The sequence below is a fragment of the Grampus griseus genome, assembly GCF_964374135.1.
Source record: "Grampus griseus genome assembly, chromosome: X".
Taxonomy (NCBI): Eukaryota; Metazoa; Chordata; class Mammalia; order Artiodactyla; family Delphinidae; genus Grampus; species Grampus griseus.
Window position 1 is genome coordinate 94,842,207 of NC_138999.1, and position 15,347 is coordinate 94,857,553.

General features: G+C 40.2%; 1 protein-coding gene across 3 annotated transcripts in view; it reads left to right on the forward strand.

The window, feature by feature from the left end:
* Positions 1 to 15,347, forward strand: part of TMEM164 (transmembrane protein 164) — a 161,647-nt gene that overhangs the window by 75,185 nt on the left and 71,115 nt on the right. For 2 of the 3 annotated variants that reach the window (XM_082681895.1, XM_082681893.1), the window contains exon 2: positions 928 to 977. Coding sequence is in view for 2 of the 3 variants with exons in the window: in XM_082681893.1 (XP_082538019.1) it covers positions 928 to 977 (50 nt within the window). In the remaining variant the exon portion in view is untranslated. Of the gene's footprint in view, positions 1 to 927; positions 978 to 8,301; positions 8,372 to 15,347 lie in introns of those variants that run through there. The other variant, XM_082681894.1, reaches the window with a different exon arrangement.

Genomic DNA, 15,347 nt, shown 5'->3' on the forward strand with positions numbered 1-15,347 from the left:
TTCCTAGAGGGAGACACCTTAACAAATGGAGATTTTCCTTATAAGTGTAGATGTCTCTTACAGAAGGGTAACTTCTACACAGTTTTCAGAGCTTTTCCTATGTCTGTTGTTTCTTAAAAACAACCAGCCTAAAGTAATCCTTATGCCAAAGAAACAAACTTTGGGGTAGCAAATTCTGCTCCCCTTCAAAATCAAAGGGAGGTTAAGGGCCTGAGGGGTGGCAATACTGATAGGATTGCCAGATGAAATACAGGCTGTCCAGTTAAATTTGAATTTCAGATAAACAATGAATAATGTTTTAGTATATGTACGTTCCATACACTATTCAGGATATACTTATACTAAAACATTGTTCATTGTTTATTTGAAATTCAAATTTAACTTGGCATCCTGTATTTTTCTTTCTAAATCTGGGAAAGCTAGGTATTGATTAACCCACCTTCCCCCATGGGGGGCAAACCAGATGGCATTTGTGTATTTGTCCTATCTCAGAATCCATTTTTACTTGTCCTAGGTTAAAAGCTTGTCATACTGGCTACTCGTGTCATGCTGAACTTGAAGAATTGAAAAATTGAGTCTTCTAGAGGTTAAGAGGAAGTGTTTTAGAGGCTGAAATGGCTTAAGAAAAGCTCTCCCCATCTCCTACCCCTCCACCAATTACTCCTTCCGCTCTTCATCCATCTCTTTCCCTCTCTCCCCGACCTACCCCTTCCCCATCACACACACACAGCCGGAACAGACAGGCACACACAGATGCATGTGCAAACACAGACATGTTTGGAAAACCACCTGCTTGTCTTTTAAAGACTTTTATGTTACATTTTCTGTGTAAGAGTTTGGTTATTAATTATTATTATTAAAATAACACTGTCTCACTGTGTCCAGCATTTCTCTTGATAACCATACTTAATTTTTTTTCCATTGCAGATCTTTCTCCTGGCCTGCCCTCCATGTCCGGGAGCTGTCGTCGTCTTCAAGTAAGGGGAGATTGTTTTTCTGTTGCCATTGCTGAACTGCCTTGTCTGTTTGATAACAAAGGATGATGAACACATTGCTTGTGACCACCTTGAACCTGCAGTGCTTTGTGTCTGGGCTTCCCAAGGGACAAAAGTCTTCAAGGGTCCAATGAAACAGGCAAATGTTGTATGTGGAGATTTGGCCTTTGTACTTTTGTCAGGCCCCGACAGATCCTTTTTAGCGATTCTTTGTGGTGGTGTTTTATGGCCAAGACATTCCCCCTTGGAAGTTTGCCGCCCTCGTAAAGTTTCTCTTGAGTGTGCTCAAGTTTCTCTTGAGACAGCTTCCCTCCTTTAGCGAATCTTTGTACTGTGGTCCTGCTGTTCCACTGAGGATACTTTGAAGGACTTTGTTTTGTGTTTTTATGGGGGGTTTTTTTGTTGTTAAAGTGCAAATTAAATTGAGGAGAGAAAAATACCACCTTATTACAGGTCCTGACTTTCTTTAAAATAGAAAAGCATCAGATCCATTCAAGTGTATTGCAGGCAAATCATGTTTGTCTGAAGGCAAGTTTGCTTAAATGAAATTCTCAAGAGTCCCGGAAGCCTCATTTTAACCACGAGTTGTGACCATCTCATTTATCAAACCTTTTATTAGAGTTGCTAATGAGAAGCTAAATCGACCCAATTAATTTTGTCTCTTTCCCCCTTCTCTGGTCCCCATTTTGGAGCTGTTTCTGAGCAGGGAAATGGCTGCAAGCCAGAGACAGAGGGCAAAAAGTAAAGAGCCCAGCCAATCCTTAGATAATTGAGAGTGGTGTAAATGGCTTTCTGATTTAGTTAAGTCTTTTAAGTGTTAGGTAGGGGAAAATATACCCTATTCGCTGCTTCAGATAGCTCCTTGGAATAGCCACTTAGTCTCTTGCCTAAGGTGAATAACTTTCTGCTGGTTGAGGGGTAATGGATCCTGATTTCATAAGCTCTTACTTGGACAGCTTCTAAGCGGAAGATGTATTTAACCCTGTTTTCCCCCCTTGATTTCCCAAAATGGGCTCAATTTTTCAGTGGCATGTTTTAAAAGTCACATTTATTGGTTTTATTTCATTATTATGAGAGTAACAGTTCTCATTATAGAAAATGCAGAAACATAAAGAAGAAAATAAACACCACCCCTAATCCCACCAAGAGATTATTTTGGTTATTGCCTTCCTTTTTTGGTTTTTTTAAAGTTTAACAAGCAGAGACCACATTTAGTTTTTTTTATTGTATCTTTTCTAAATTGAATTCAATTTATGTGTGTTTGTACATATAAAATACATAAATATAACTGCTGGATTTATTTTTTTATAGTGGTCCTTTTTACCCTGTCCTTTTCCTTATTTGGTTTGTCCCTTGCCTCTACCTTTCCACATCATCCCTGTATATTACCAAACCAGTATGTATCCTTCCATATTTTTCTCCATGCTCACAGGTATACACACGCATACACACACACACACACACACACACACACACACACGGGTTTTGGAATGTTTTGCTGTTTTTGTTAATTGTTTCATAAAAATAGAATTCTGTATATACTTTAACACATCCTACTTTTTTCATCTCATGAAAATCTATCAAAGCCTCTTGGTATGGCTCTTATTCTTTTAAAAGACTGGAAAATATTTCATGGATGCACAATTTATTTAGCTATTCCCCTACTAATGAACATTTACATTCTTTCCAGATTTCGGCCACTACAGTCGATGCTTGAATTAAACATCATTGTGCTTATGCCCTTATATACTGGTGCTTTCAATTTATACACACAGACACAAATGTTTATATATAAATAAATATTTGTTTCCAGATTGATTTACAAAAACAGGCTGTTATAATTCACTTTTCCCTTTTATATGTAACATATGAGATTATTGTTTGTTTCACATCCCTACTAGCATAAGGTTTTATGGTTCTTTTATAATTCTGACAACTTAATGGATGTATTTCCTTGGCTACTAATGCATTTTGGTTTTGTCTCTCTCTCTCTCTCTCTCTTTTGGTCCAATTGGATTTTCTCTTTGAGTTATCTGTTCATATTATCTGCCCATTTCCTAGGGGTTATTTACATTTTTCTTAACCTGTAAGCCCTCTTTGTATATTTTGCATATTGGCCCTTGGTCTACCATCTTTATTATAGATATCTTCCCCAAATCTGTATGTATTGACTTCACTGATGGTATATTTTTCCACATAATCTTTTTCATATCCAAATATGATTATTTTCTTATAGCTTCTGGGTTCCCAGTCTTTGTTAAGACTGTTTTCTCAAAGATGGATAACCAGTGACAGTAGCATAATATGTTAAGTAATCCTTACTCTCCCCTGTGAACTGAACTGTTATCTCTGTCATCAAACTTTTTATATACGAGGATCCATTTATGGAGTCTCTGTTCTGTTTCATCTGTGTGTCTATTTGTGTACCTAAATCATGTCGATTGGATTACATTAGATTCAATAATATTTTTCTTGGCTACTCTTCGGTATTTTTTCTTTTCTGCACATTTTAATATCACTTATTCAGCCCTCCCAACCCCACCCTATTGGGATTCTAATTAGAATTGCATTAAATTTATATTTCGGTTTTGTAAGAATTGATTTTTTAAAACCTATAGCTCTTTTTGTCTAAGAAATGGCATTTCTTTCCATCTGCTCAGATCTTGTTTTATGCCTTTCTTGATACATTTATTCTTAAAGATTTAAGGACTTTTTTGTTTGTTATGAGTGGAATACTATCCTCCTTTCCGTTCCTAAGTGCCTCTTGCTAGAATAGAAAAAGTTTATTAATTTTAAAAATAGTTTTTATATCTAGCTATCTTACCTAATTGTTTTGTTAGTTCTGGTAACTTTTATTTTAGTTTTATCTTTTCTTTCCAATGGTTATATCATTTATTTCATTTTCTTCTGTTTTTGCTAGAAACTCAAAGACAGCGTTAAATAAAAATGATGCTGGTGGGCCACTCTGTCTATAACTAATTTCAAATAGAAATGGTGTTCCTCCATATTTGCTGTTGGTATTTGTCAAATAGTCTATTATATTTAAATAGTCTCCACATTTACTTGGAGATATTTTAAACGGAAATGGTTCTGTATTTTATCAAATGCTTTCGATAACCTAGGGTTTATTTGGGTGGCTTGTTATACTATCCCATCGATGTCTCTGCTGAGTTTGCCACCAATTTCAGACTCTTGTATTTGTAACAGCCAGCAGGCCAGATTTCTCTTCACCATTCTTCCCAGACTGTTCCTTTACTCACACTTTTTTCATAGCTAGTCCGAACCATTTTTTCCTTCCAAATGAACTTAAAATGTTTTTGTCAGACTCTTCCTCCAAATACTGTTATTTTGATTGGAATTACTTTAAACCTAAAATTTCATTAATGTCATTACCATAGTGAGTCTCTCTATCCGGGAAAAGACATATGGTAGATTTCTTAATTTATTCTAGGGTGTGTGTGTGGATGGTGTATCCCGCAGATTTCTCATCAACGTCATTCCTGGACAGTTTGTAGTTTATGGTATCATTTATTTATTATATTTTCAAACTAATTATTACTGGTACATAGGAAAGATTTTGATTTTTTTATATGTTTATTTTATATTTGGCCACCATGCTTAACTCTTTTAGTAGTTTTTCAGTTGCTTCACTTGGATTATTTTGGAAATTAATAGTATCAACTTCCATATGATAACTTTATCTCCCTTCAAAGAGCAACTTTTTTCAAGTCTGATTGTATTAACTAGAACTTCCAGGGCGATGTTAAATAATAGTAGTACTGGCCGGAATTCTTGCCTTGTTTCTGATTTTAGTGGAAATGTTCCTAGTGTTTTCTCTGTTGACTCTCATGTTGTTTGTTGGTTAAGATTAAACATCCTTTATAATGTTAAAGAATTTATTCTTAAGTTATCAACCCCCCCTTTTAAAATCAGGAATGGTTGCTGAATTTAGCTAACGCTTTTTGAGAATCTATTGAGAGGTTCATTTGGGTTTTCTCCTTTGACCTCCCCATTTGGTGCGTTGCATTAATAGATTTCCTAATAACAACCTTTGTTGGATTCCTAAGGTCAGCTTTCCTTTTCCTCTGCATACTTGGGAGAGGTTCAGATTTGACCACCATACTATGAATTTGGTAGATTCTGCTCTTTGCCATCTCCAATGTGAAATTTAATTCTGCCGCAACAATATTTCTTTGTAATTCTTCCTTGGTTTGCTGAGCTTTCTCTTCACTCCAGTTTGGTGTCTTTCCTTCTCAATATGTTTTGATTCCAGTGGCTTTCTATACGTGTTTCACAGAGTCCACGTTTTCTTGTGTTCTCTTGAGGATGCCATCTTCTAAAATATTTCTTCTTGTTCAGACACTAAATGTAGACTTTTGTGCTTCCTCCAAGTCTTCAGAATGATACACGTTTCCCTTCTGCTGCTAGAGGTTTTCATAGGAAGCATGCTGTCTTTGGGGGTATGTTTATGCATATTAGAAGGAAGATTGATTTATTCTTTGTTCAAGACACAGGGCACGTGGATTTCATTTGAGTATCCTCATGTTCTCTTTGGTATTGGTTAGAACCCCTTCTCAGCTCCACTCCTGGTGGCCAGGTTGATGCCCAGAGCTTCCAATCCATTTCCCAGTGTCTAGCGGCTTCATCTGGTGGGTTCTGCTAGACGCATATAGAATCGCTTAGTCCTACTACTAGATTCTCTGACACGCTGAACATATAAAGTATGTGAAAAACTACAGCCTCCAACGTGCATTGGTCCCTGAGTTTTACTTGTGAAGTCTCCCACTCCCAGAATGCAGTGTGACAGTACCGAAGCCATCACTTCAGCCCTTTTGGTGTATGGGAGGAGTCTCCAAATGGATATAGACCAGCTTTGGGAGTTGTTGGTTTTCCTTGCAAACGGTAGCCCTGTAGTGGAGGCATGGCTGTCCAGTTTGCTGGTTCCTAGATGAACTCTCCATTGCTAAGCCATGGGGCTGACAGTGCTGTAAGGTCTCAGTGTTTTACTATCTCGTTTCAGGTTTCTGCTGCACGAATTGGCCCCAGGTTGTTTTTTTTCTCATTTCAGCCTTAGGTTTATTGCTAATGGAGATTTCTTCCAGATTATTGTGACAACATGGACATTAGTCTAAGTTTTCACTAATTTGGGGGAGTTTTCTCATTTTCTGTATCTTGATAGGTATTTTAGTGGAAAGCTGGGAGAGGCTGTGTTAGTGGTGGTTAAGCAAATGCTATTTTAAACTAGAAATCCAGTGTGTGTGTATGTATGTATATATGTGTGTGTGTGTCTAAATATATATGTATTTTAATTTTTGGCCGCGCTGTGCAGCTTGCGGGATCTTAGTTCCCCGACCAGGGATCGAACCCACACCCTTGGCAGTGAAAGCGCAGAGTCCTAACTACTGGACTGCCAAGGAATTCGCTATATTTTGGTTTAGAGCAGTGGTCGGCAACCTTTTCCTATGAAGGGCCAGATAATAAATGTTTTAGATGTTGTAGGTGATGTGATCTGTGTTTTAACTACATACCTGTTGTTGTAGCATGAAAGCAGCATAGACAGTACTGTATGTATACAAATGAGTTTGGCTGTGTTCCAATAAAACTTTTCAAAAACAGGAGGACTGGTCGAAAAAGTTCTGGAGACGGATGACAGTGATGGTTGCACAACACTGAAGGTACTTAATGCCACTGAACTATACACTTAAAAATGGTTAAGATGGTAAATTTGATATTATGTGTATTTTACCACACAAATCACCCCCCTCCTGACCCAAACGTAACAGGAGGACCATATTTTGCTGACCCTGCGTTTAGAGCCATTCAATCTAGCACACAGAAAGAGAGGAGGAGGGAAGAGGAAATTCCATGTGTACAGGGACTTTGCTCAAAGCTCAAAGGCAGTGAGACAGATTTCTCGAGTATTTAAAAGGAATATCATAGTTGCAGTGGGGTGGGGTTCTGGAAAGCTGCAGTTCATCCTGGTGATATCATCCCATGCTCTTTAGGGATAGAGATACCCAGAGTTTGTAGTCGCACTTTCTGGCATAACGATCAGAGCGGGGATTTTCTCCTCCCGAGGCTTGGGGAACCTCTGCAGCTGTCACAAGTGTTCATATCAGATGCAACTGAAAAGCCAGCCAGTCCCTCCTTCTTGGCGACTGGTGATGCTTCCTGTAGATGATCTGGTCTCTTCCCAAGGCTAGAAGCTCCTAGTTTCTAGTTTATCCTAGTTTATCCAGGTTCACTGGATAAAAAGGAACAGCCGCTCGTCTGAGTCAGCTGTTGCTGCACCTCCTTTCCAAGATTCTTGTGCCATTAGGATTTACTTGTCAGCTGGAGACCTGGGCCCTTCACCTCTGGAAACAACGCTGCTCTCAGGACCCCAAGCCACATTTCTCTCAGTGGTGTGGAAAACATTCTCCAACTTCCCAGCTCTAGCCTTGGCAGCCCTCAGCGTTTCTAAGACCTGGAAAGAGCTTGAAGTCTAACCGTGGCCTCCCACCTCCCTGGGGGAAGCAGGTCTCTGGTGTGTTTAATGCTGTTCTTAGAGCAGAGTTACCATATCCAGATCCATTTATATGGTCGTGCCCCATCTGAAGCTGAAGTCGGAGGACATCTAAGAGCTCTCTGTTGCACCTGAAAGGCGGGCTTGGTGCTGAAGGCCCACCAGTCATGTGACCTGCAGGCATGGCCAGGGCAGCCTTGGGCAGCGCTGGGTAGCTCGGAGTTTCGTGCTGTCTGTTGGAAGGAAGAAGTCGTCATCACTTGGTAGCTAGCTTTCACTCCCCCTTCCCCGTCTCCATGGATCCCGCCACCATAGAGGGCTCTGAGTGCCAGTAGCCTCTTAGCAGCCAGGATGCCGAAAAGCAAGCTGAAAACTGGCTTTAGAAAAGGATGGAATTCTTGGTTTCACAAGGGTCTAGGAACCTCTTCGAGAAGCCAGCCTTTTGGAACGTTCCCGTCTCTGAGCTGGGGTATTTTGAAGGAATAGATGGAGGAAAAGGGAGTGACTAGCTTTGGGTTGTGACCAGCCAACTCAGCTGTCTTGTGAGCACCCATGGCAGAGAACTCTTCCCCTACCCCACCCCAGGTAAGAAAAGTGCATAGCCCAGAGCTGGTTTACATCCTCTGCCTCAGGAAGTGTAGGGTACGGGCACCCCCACCTCCCAACGCTGAACCCCTTAAATCTGCTTATTTTCATGTACCCATGGAAGGGAGTGGACCTGTGATGCAAGCAGTATTATTTGGTCATGAGTGTCTGCTGACTCAATCTGGAGAGGCTTTTGAAGGAGATGAGATGAAATTTCATCTGTGCTACAGAGAGCAGGGGTGCATTGCTGGATGGAAAGAGGTCTGGAGGCCGGGTGTGAGCCAAGGTAGGTGAGGGAAGCATGGGGGCGCGTGAGGGCAATTACGACAGCCTGACATGTGATCTTGGCATTGCAAGACTGATGCCCTGTTGGCCTTGGGGCCACATGGTATCATGAGAGTTCAGTAGCCCCGTGACCCTCTCTTTCTCTAGATCCCATTTATTATACACTCAAATTTTTAAACAGCAGTCTTCTCCCCAGGGAGACTTATGTCTCTAGGACTGTCCTGAGTTCATGAGGTGGGCTCAGGCTGAAGCTGCTGTCTTAGTGGTTTCACCGTCTCAGCACCCCCTTTCCTAGTGCTCAGCAGACCCGCTGCTCTGGAACCCCCAAAGGAGCAGCCTTTTGGCATCTTCACCTCAGAGGTAGCTGCTTTTTGGTCTAGCTTTGGACTCATGACTGAAAAGGGTGTTTGAGAGACTGTCTCTGACCTGGGCAGCTTTATTAAGACTGTTCTTGGCATGGGAGAGGAAGCCGTACATATGAATGCTGTAGATTTCAAAGGGAAAGATACTGGAAACCTAAAATCCGTAGTAAATAAACAGCAATTCAAGGACACCGATTTCCTTTCTGATACGGAAGCTGCTCTGGTGTCTGCGGTCCTCTGAGCCGCTGCCACGTTGCTGCCTGCAACTATACATATTCTCCCTTAATGCATGGAAGAGGGAAGAAGCTTTCAGATTGTTCACGGGTCTCCCCTCCCCTTCCATACACAGCAGAAGCAGCCTTTCTCCCCACGTGTACATATTCAATTTTGTTCTCTCCTGGGAATTTTTGACTTCTACAGTCTTAGACCACAGTCTCTTTCTTTCTTTTTTTTTAAATTTTATTTACTTTTGGCTGTGTTGGGTCTTCATTGCTGCATGCGGGCTTTCTCTAGTTGTGGCAAGTGGCTACTCTTCGTTGCGGTGTGCGAGCTTCTCATTGCGGTGGTTTCTCTTGTTGTGGAGCATGGGCCCCAGAGTGCACAGGCTTCAGTAGTTGCAGCACACAGGCTCAGTAGTTGTGACGCATGGGTTTAGTTGCTCCATGGCATGCAGGATCTTCCCAGACCAGGGCTTGAACCCGTGTCCCCTGCATTGGCAGGCAGATTCTTAACCACTGTGCCACCAGGGAAGTCCCTGGCCCACAGATTCTGATTCAGTATTTTCATCTCCCCAAATTCTCTCCTGGAAGTCTCTCTGAAGGCTTTTGGAGCAGGGACTGCTTTTGTCCTTTTTTTCTCCCTCGTTGGGCTGTTCTGCTTTCAACATGTGCTTGAACGTACACATTTTCCCGGTAAAAGCAAGGCCGGAGATACGGATGACTTTTCCCATCTGGGGAAGCATGAAAAGGAGTTCTCAGCAGAGGAGCGGGGACTGATCGTTTTGGGCCTCTTTGTACTTTGTCAGCACACCTAATCCTTTTGGAAGCAAAGTTCAGAATCTACTGTGCTAATTATTGGGCAAAAGTAATTCCAGGAGGGAAAAACAGTACAGGATAGTAGATAAGGTTTGGGTAAGCTATGTAGGAGCTGTTCAGTGGGTAATGAAAAAGTAGGGGGAATTCCCTGGCGATCTAGTAGTTAGGATTCTGCACTTCCACTGCTGGGAGCACGGATTCAATCTCAGGTCGGGGAACTAAGATCCTGCATGCCGCACGGTGTGGCCAAAAAAAATAAGAGAGAGAGAGAGAGAGAGAGAGAGAGAAAGGAAAAAAAAAGAAAAGAAAAAATAGACATTTCATTCTCATTATAAAAGTAATCCAGTCACTATAAGGAAAACATCAAGCGTTACAGAACAATAGAGAAGAAAATAAGAATAAGTGATAATTCCTCCATTAATATGTTGGTATAATTTCCTCCCAGTCTTCTGTGTATATATGCCCATTATGAAAAACAAAATTGGGATTATTTTATACATGCTACTTTGTAATATAGTAAAAGTTAATATGCTATGATTGTTTCCCAGTGTCATTAAATATTCTTCTAAACATGATTTCTAATGACTGCATAGTATTTCATCATTTGAATGGACATAATATGTATTTAAACCGTGCCCTGTTATTCGACATTTGGTTTGTTGGATAGATGTGATTTGTGGAATCTTGAGAGCAGTGGAAGTAGATGGCTTCAGGTTATAGTTCTGCTATTTCTTAAGCCTTCGGAGCAAGGCTTAAATCTTAGCATCTATTTCCTCATTTGTCAAAGAAGGCTATGAATAGTAACTACTTCTTTGGTGGTGACAATTAGATGAGAGATGATCCATGTTAATCTCTTAGCGTGAAACCTAACATAGACTCAGTAATCAATAGGTGTTAATAATATATAGAATTATCCTTGTCCTTAGGCTTCACCATCTGTGTACTAACCTAACTGTTAGAATTAGGATCCCAGGGAAGGAAAATTGCTTTCATGCAGATAAGTAGAATTTCAGAATGAAAACTGCCTTCGGAGAAGTAACCCTTTTCATTAGTTGGGCACTTTCCAGATTGGGCCTTGGGCCAACTTCATGAAATTCACAGGAAGAAAGGTTTTGGAGCCCCTGCAGTTGTGTAGCCCCATTTGGTCCAGAACAAGGAAGTGGGAAACCACCAGTTGCAACCAGGAAGTTTATCTTCGTGCCCACAGGCAAAGCCAGCCAAGCCTTCCTGTTGTACTTGTTTGGTTTTCTTTACTTGTTTTTTTTTATTTTCCAACTTTTATTCTGAAATTTTTCAAACCTTTGGAAAGGTGAACAGGGCGGTACACCAAGCACGGTTATGACCTCCACCTAGATTCAGCGGCTTTTGGCATGCTTTCTGATAAGTGAGTTCAAAGATGTAAGATCCTAACTGCATTCCCTGCTACATGACAGGCTTGTGCTGTGGGGCCTCACACAGCAGGCAAAACGTATATACTCTGAGACCAAGGGCTTACGGAAACAGAAGTAGAGTGGAAGGACCCTAGGCTCTGGGATGATAGAAATATATCTATTGTTTTTATAATACAAATTACAGAAAGCAAATCTTAACGTAGTTCCTGGCTGAAGGGAAAAAAGTCGATCCAGACGTCAATCAACATGACAATGTATAAATAACTTCTAATATATTCATATAATTGAATAATATACAGCGGTGAAAAACAGACTGAGTGTGTTAACATGGACAATTAGAAGAAGCCATGTTGAATGAAACGTAATTTGCAGAAGGGGATGGATATGCATGTACACACACACACACACACAGACACAGAGTATATCATTTATCATTTATTTAATGGGATAGACATGAAACAACAAGGTATATAGTTTGTGGATATATACAAATGTAATAATATATAAAAACATAGGAAGGGGGTTCCCTGGTGGCACAGTGGTTGAGAGTCCGCCTGCCGATGCAGGGGACACGGGTTCGTGCCCCGGTCCGGGAAGATCCCACATGCCGCGGAGCGGCTGGGCCCGTGAGCCATGGCCGCTGAGCCTGCGCGACCGGAGCCTGTGCTCTGCAACGGGAGAGGCCACAACAGTGAGAGGCCCGTGTACCGCAAAGAAAAAAAAAAAACATAGGAAGGACTCGAACTCCTTCAGAATAAAGGCTCCATCTGGTTAGGGAGTCGAGGAGATGAATGGTATTCAGGAAGGTTACATGGAACTTCAACTAAATCAGTAATGTTCAAATTTATTAAAGTGGGATGCTGGACGCAGAGGTTCCTTTTATATTATTTTTATACTTTTCTGTATGTTGGAAAATTTTAGTGTTAAAACTAGAGGGAAAAAGCACTATTTGAAAGGCTTAGAATCTAGGATCACTTATTTTGTAGGTGGAAAAGCTGAGGCTGGGAGAGTTGAGTGTTTTGCTTCTCATATATTTTTGAATTTTATTTAATTATCATACAGTAGAGTTGACTTTTTGGCATACAGTTCTATGAGATCTTTTTTTATTATGATAAAATACACAACGTAAAATGTAACATCTTAACCATTTTTAAAGTGTACGGGGTCAGTGGCATTAAGTACATTTATGTTGCTGTGCAACCGTCACCACCATCCATCTCCAGAACTCTTTTCATTTTGCAAAAACTGAAACTCTGTACCCATTAAGCAATAAATCCCATTACCTCCTATCTCCAGTCCCTGGCAACCAGCATTTCTGTCTTTACGATTTTGACTACTCTAGATAGGTACCTCATACAAGTGGAATCATACAGTATTTGTTCTTTTGTGACTGGCTTACTTCACTTAGCAAAATGTCCTCAAGGTTCATCCCTGTTGTAGCATGTGTCACAATGTCTAAGGCAGAGTGACATTTCATTGTCTGTATATAGCGTATTTTGTTTATCCATTCACCTGTTGATGGACACTTGGGTTGCGTCCATGTTTTAGCTATTGTAAATAATGCTGCTATGAACATCAGTGTACAAATATCCCAGAGAACCCCTGCTTTCAATTCTTTTGGGTATATGCCCAGAATTGGAATTGCTGGATCATATAGTAATTCTATTTTTAATTTTTTGAAGAACTGCCATACTGTTTTACACAGCAGCTGTACCATTTTACATTCCCACCAACAGTGTATAAGAGTTCCAATTTGTCCATATCTTTGCCAACATTTGTTGTTTTCTGTTTTGGATAGTAGTCGTTCTAATGGTGTGAGATAGTATCTTATTATGATTTTGATTTGCATTTTATTTTCTACTTTCCCTTGTGATTTCTTTTTTGATCCACTGATTGTTTAAGAATGTATTTAATTTTCACAAATTTGTGAATTTTCCCATTTTTCAGTTGACCCTTGAACAGCATGGGTTTGTACTGCATGGGTCCACTTATACACAGATTTTTTTCAATAAATACTACAGTACTGTACAATCTGCGGTTGGTTAAATCTGTGAACCTGGAACTTCGGATATGGAGGGCCAACTGTAGAGTTATATGCAGATATCTGCTGCTTGGGGTATTGGTGCTCCTAAACCACCCCCTGCCCGTGTTGTTCAAGGGTCAACTGTACTTCTGTTAATGATTTCTAACTTCATCCTGTTATGGTTAGAGAAGATATTTTGTGTAATATCTATCTTTTAACATCTGTTGAAGCTTAGTTTGCCACCTAACATATGGTCTATCTGGGAAATGTCCCAAATGCACTTGAGAGAACGTGAATTTTGTTGTTGTTGCGTAAAGTGTTCTCTATATGTTTGTTAGATCTAGTTGGTTTCTTGTGCTGTTCAAGTCCTCTAATTTCTTGCTTTTCTTCTGTCTGACTGTTCTATCTGTTACTGAGAGTAGAGTATTGAAGTCTCCAACAATTATTGTAGAACTGTCTATTTCTACCATCAACTTGGTCATTTTTTCTTCAGATATTTTGATGGTCTGTTATCAGGTACCAACATGTTTATAATTGTCATATCTTCTTGCTGTATTGAACCTTTTACTAGTAAATAATTTTCTTCCTTGTCTTATAAACTCTTTTTATTTGGGCAGACATTTATTTATTTAGTTATAAATTTTTATTTATTTTTTGGCTGTGTTGGGTCTTCGTTGCAGTACGCAGGCTTTCTCTAGTTGTGGCAAGTGGGGGCAACTCTTTGTTGCGGTGCGCAGGCTTCTCATTGCGGTGGCTTCTCTTGTTGCAGAGCATGGGCTCTAGGTGCGTGGGCTTCAATAGTTGCAGCACGCAGGCTCAGTAGTTGTGGTGTGCGGGCCCTAGAGCGTGTGGGCTTCAGTAGTTGTGGTGCGTGGGCTCTAGAGTGCAGACTTAGTAGTTGTGGCGCACGGGCTTAGTTGCTCCGTGGCATGTGGGGTCTTCCCAGACCAGAGATCAAACCTGTGTCCCTTGCACTGGCAGGTGGATTGTTAACCACTGCGCCACCAGGGAAGTCCTGTAAACTCTTTTGATTGATGGTTTATTTTGTCTGATATTATTATAGCCACCTCTGCTCTCTTGGTTACCATTTGCATGGAATATTTTTTTCTATCCTTTCACTTTCAACCTACTTCTGTCTTCGGATCTAAAGTGCGTCTCTTGTAGACAGCATACAGTTGGATCATATTTTCTTTTTAATCCTTTCTGCCAATCTCTTTTGATTGGAGAGTTTAATCCATTTACATTTAAAGTTAGTACTAATAAGCAGGGGCTTCTGTCATTTTGCTATTTGTTTTCTATATGCTTTATAACTTTCTGTCACTCATTCCGTGCATTAGTGTCCTCTTTTGTGTTTAGCTGATTTTTTTTGGTAGTGTAACAATTTAATACTCTAATCATTTCTTTTTGCATATATTCTCCAACAATTTTCTTGGTGGTTATCATGGGGATTACATTTAGCGTCCTAAAGTTATAACATTTTATATTGAATTTATTAGCTTAATTTCAATAATATACAAAACTCTGCTCCTTTACGGTTTCATCCCTACCCCTTTCAGTTAGTGATGTCACAAAATTATATCTTTATACATGTATGCCTCCAAACTTAATCTATTTAAATGCATTAGTCTCTTAAATTATGTAGAAAACAAAATGTGGAATTACAAACCAAAGTTACAGTAACACTAACTTTTAGACTAATAATTGTGTTTTTAAAAATGTATTAATCTCTTAAATCATGTAGACAAAATTAGAGTTACAAACTGCTGTTACACTAGTACTAGCTTTTATAATTGCCCATGTATTTTCCTTTACTGAGATCTTTATTTCTTCATACAGCTTTGGGTTACTGTCTGGTGTTCTTTCATTTCAACCTGCAGGACTTCCTTTAGCATTTCTTGCAGGGCAGGTCAAGTCATAACAAACTCCCTCAGTTTTTGCTTTTCTGGAAATGTCTTTAATTTCTCTCTCAATTTTGAAGGATAGCTTTGTTGGATATAGGATTCTTGGTTGACAAGCACCCCCCTCCAACACACACCTGTTTAGCACTTTGTTTTTTTTTGTTTTTTTTTTTTTCGGTACATGGGCCTCACTGTTGTGGCCTCTCCCGCTGCGGAGCACAGGCTCCAGACGCGCAGGCTCAGCTGCCATGGCTCTGCGGCATGTGGGA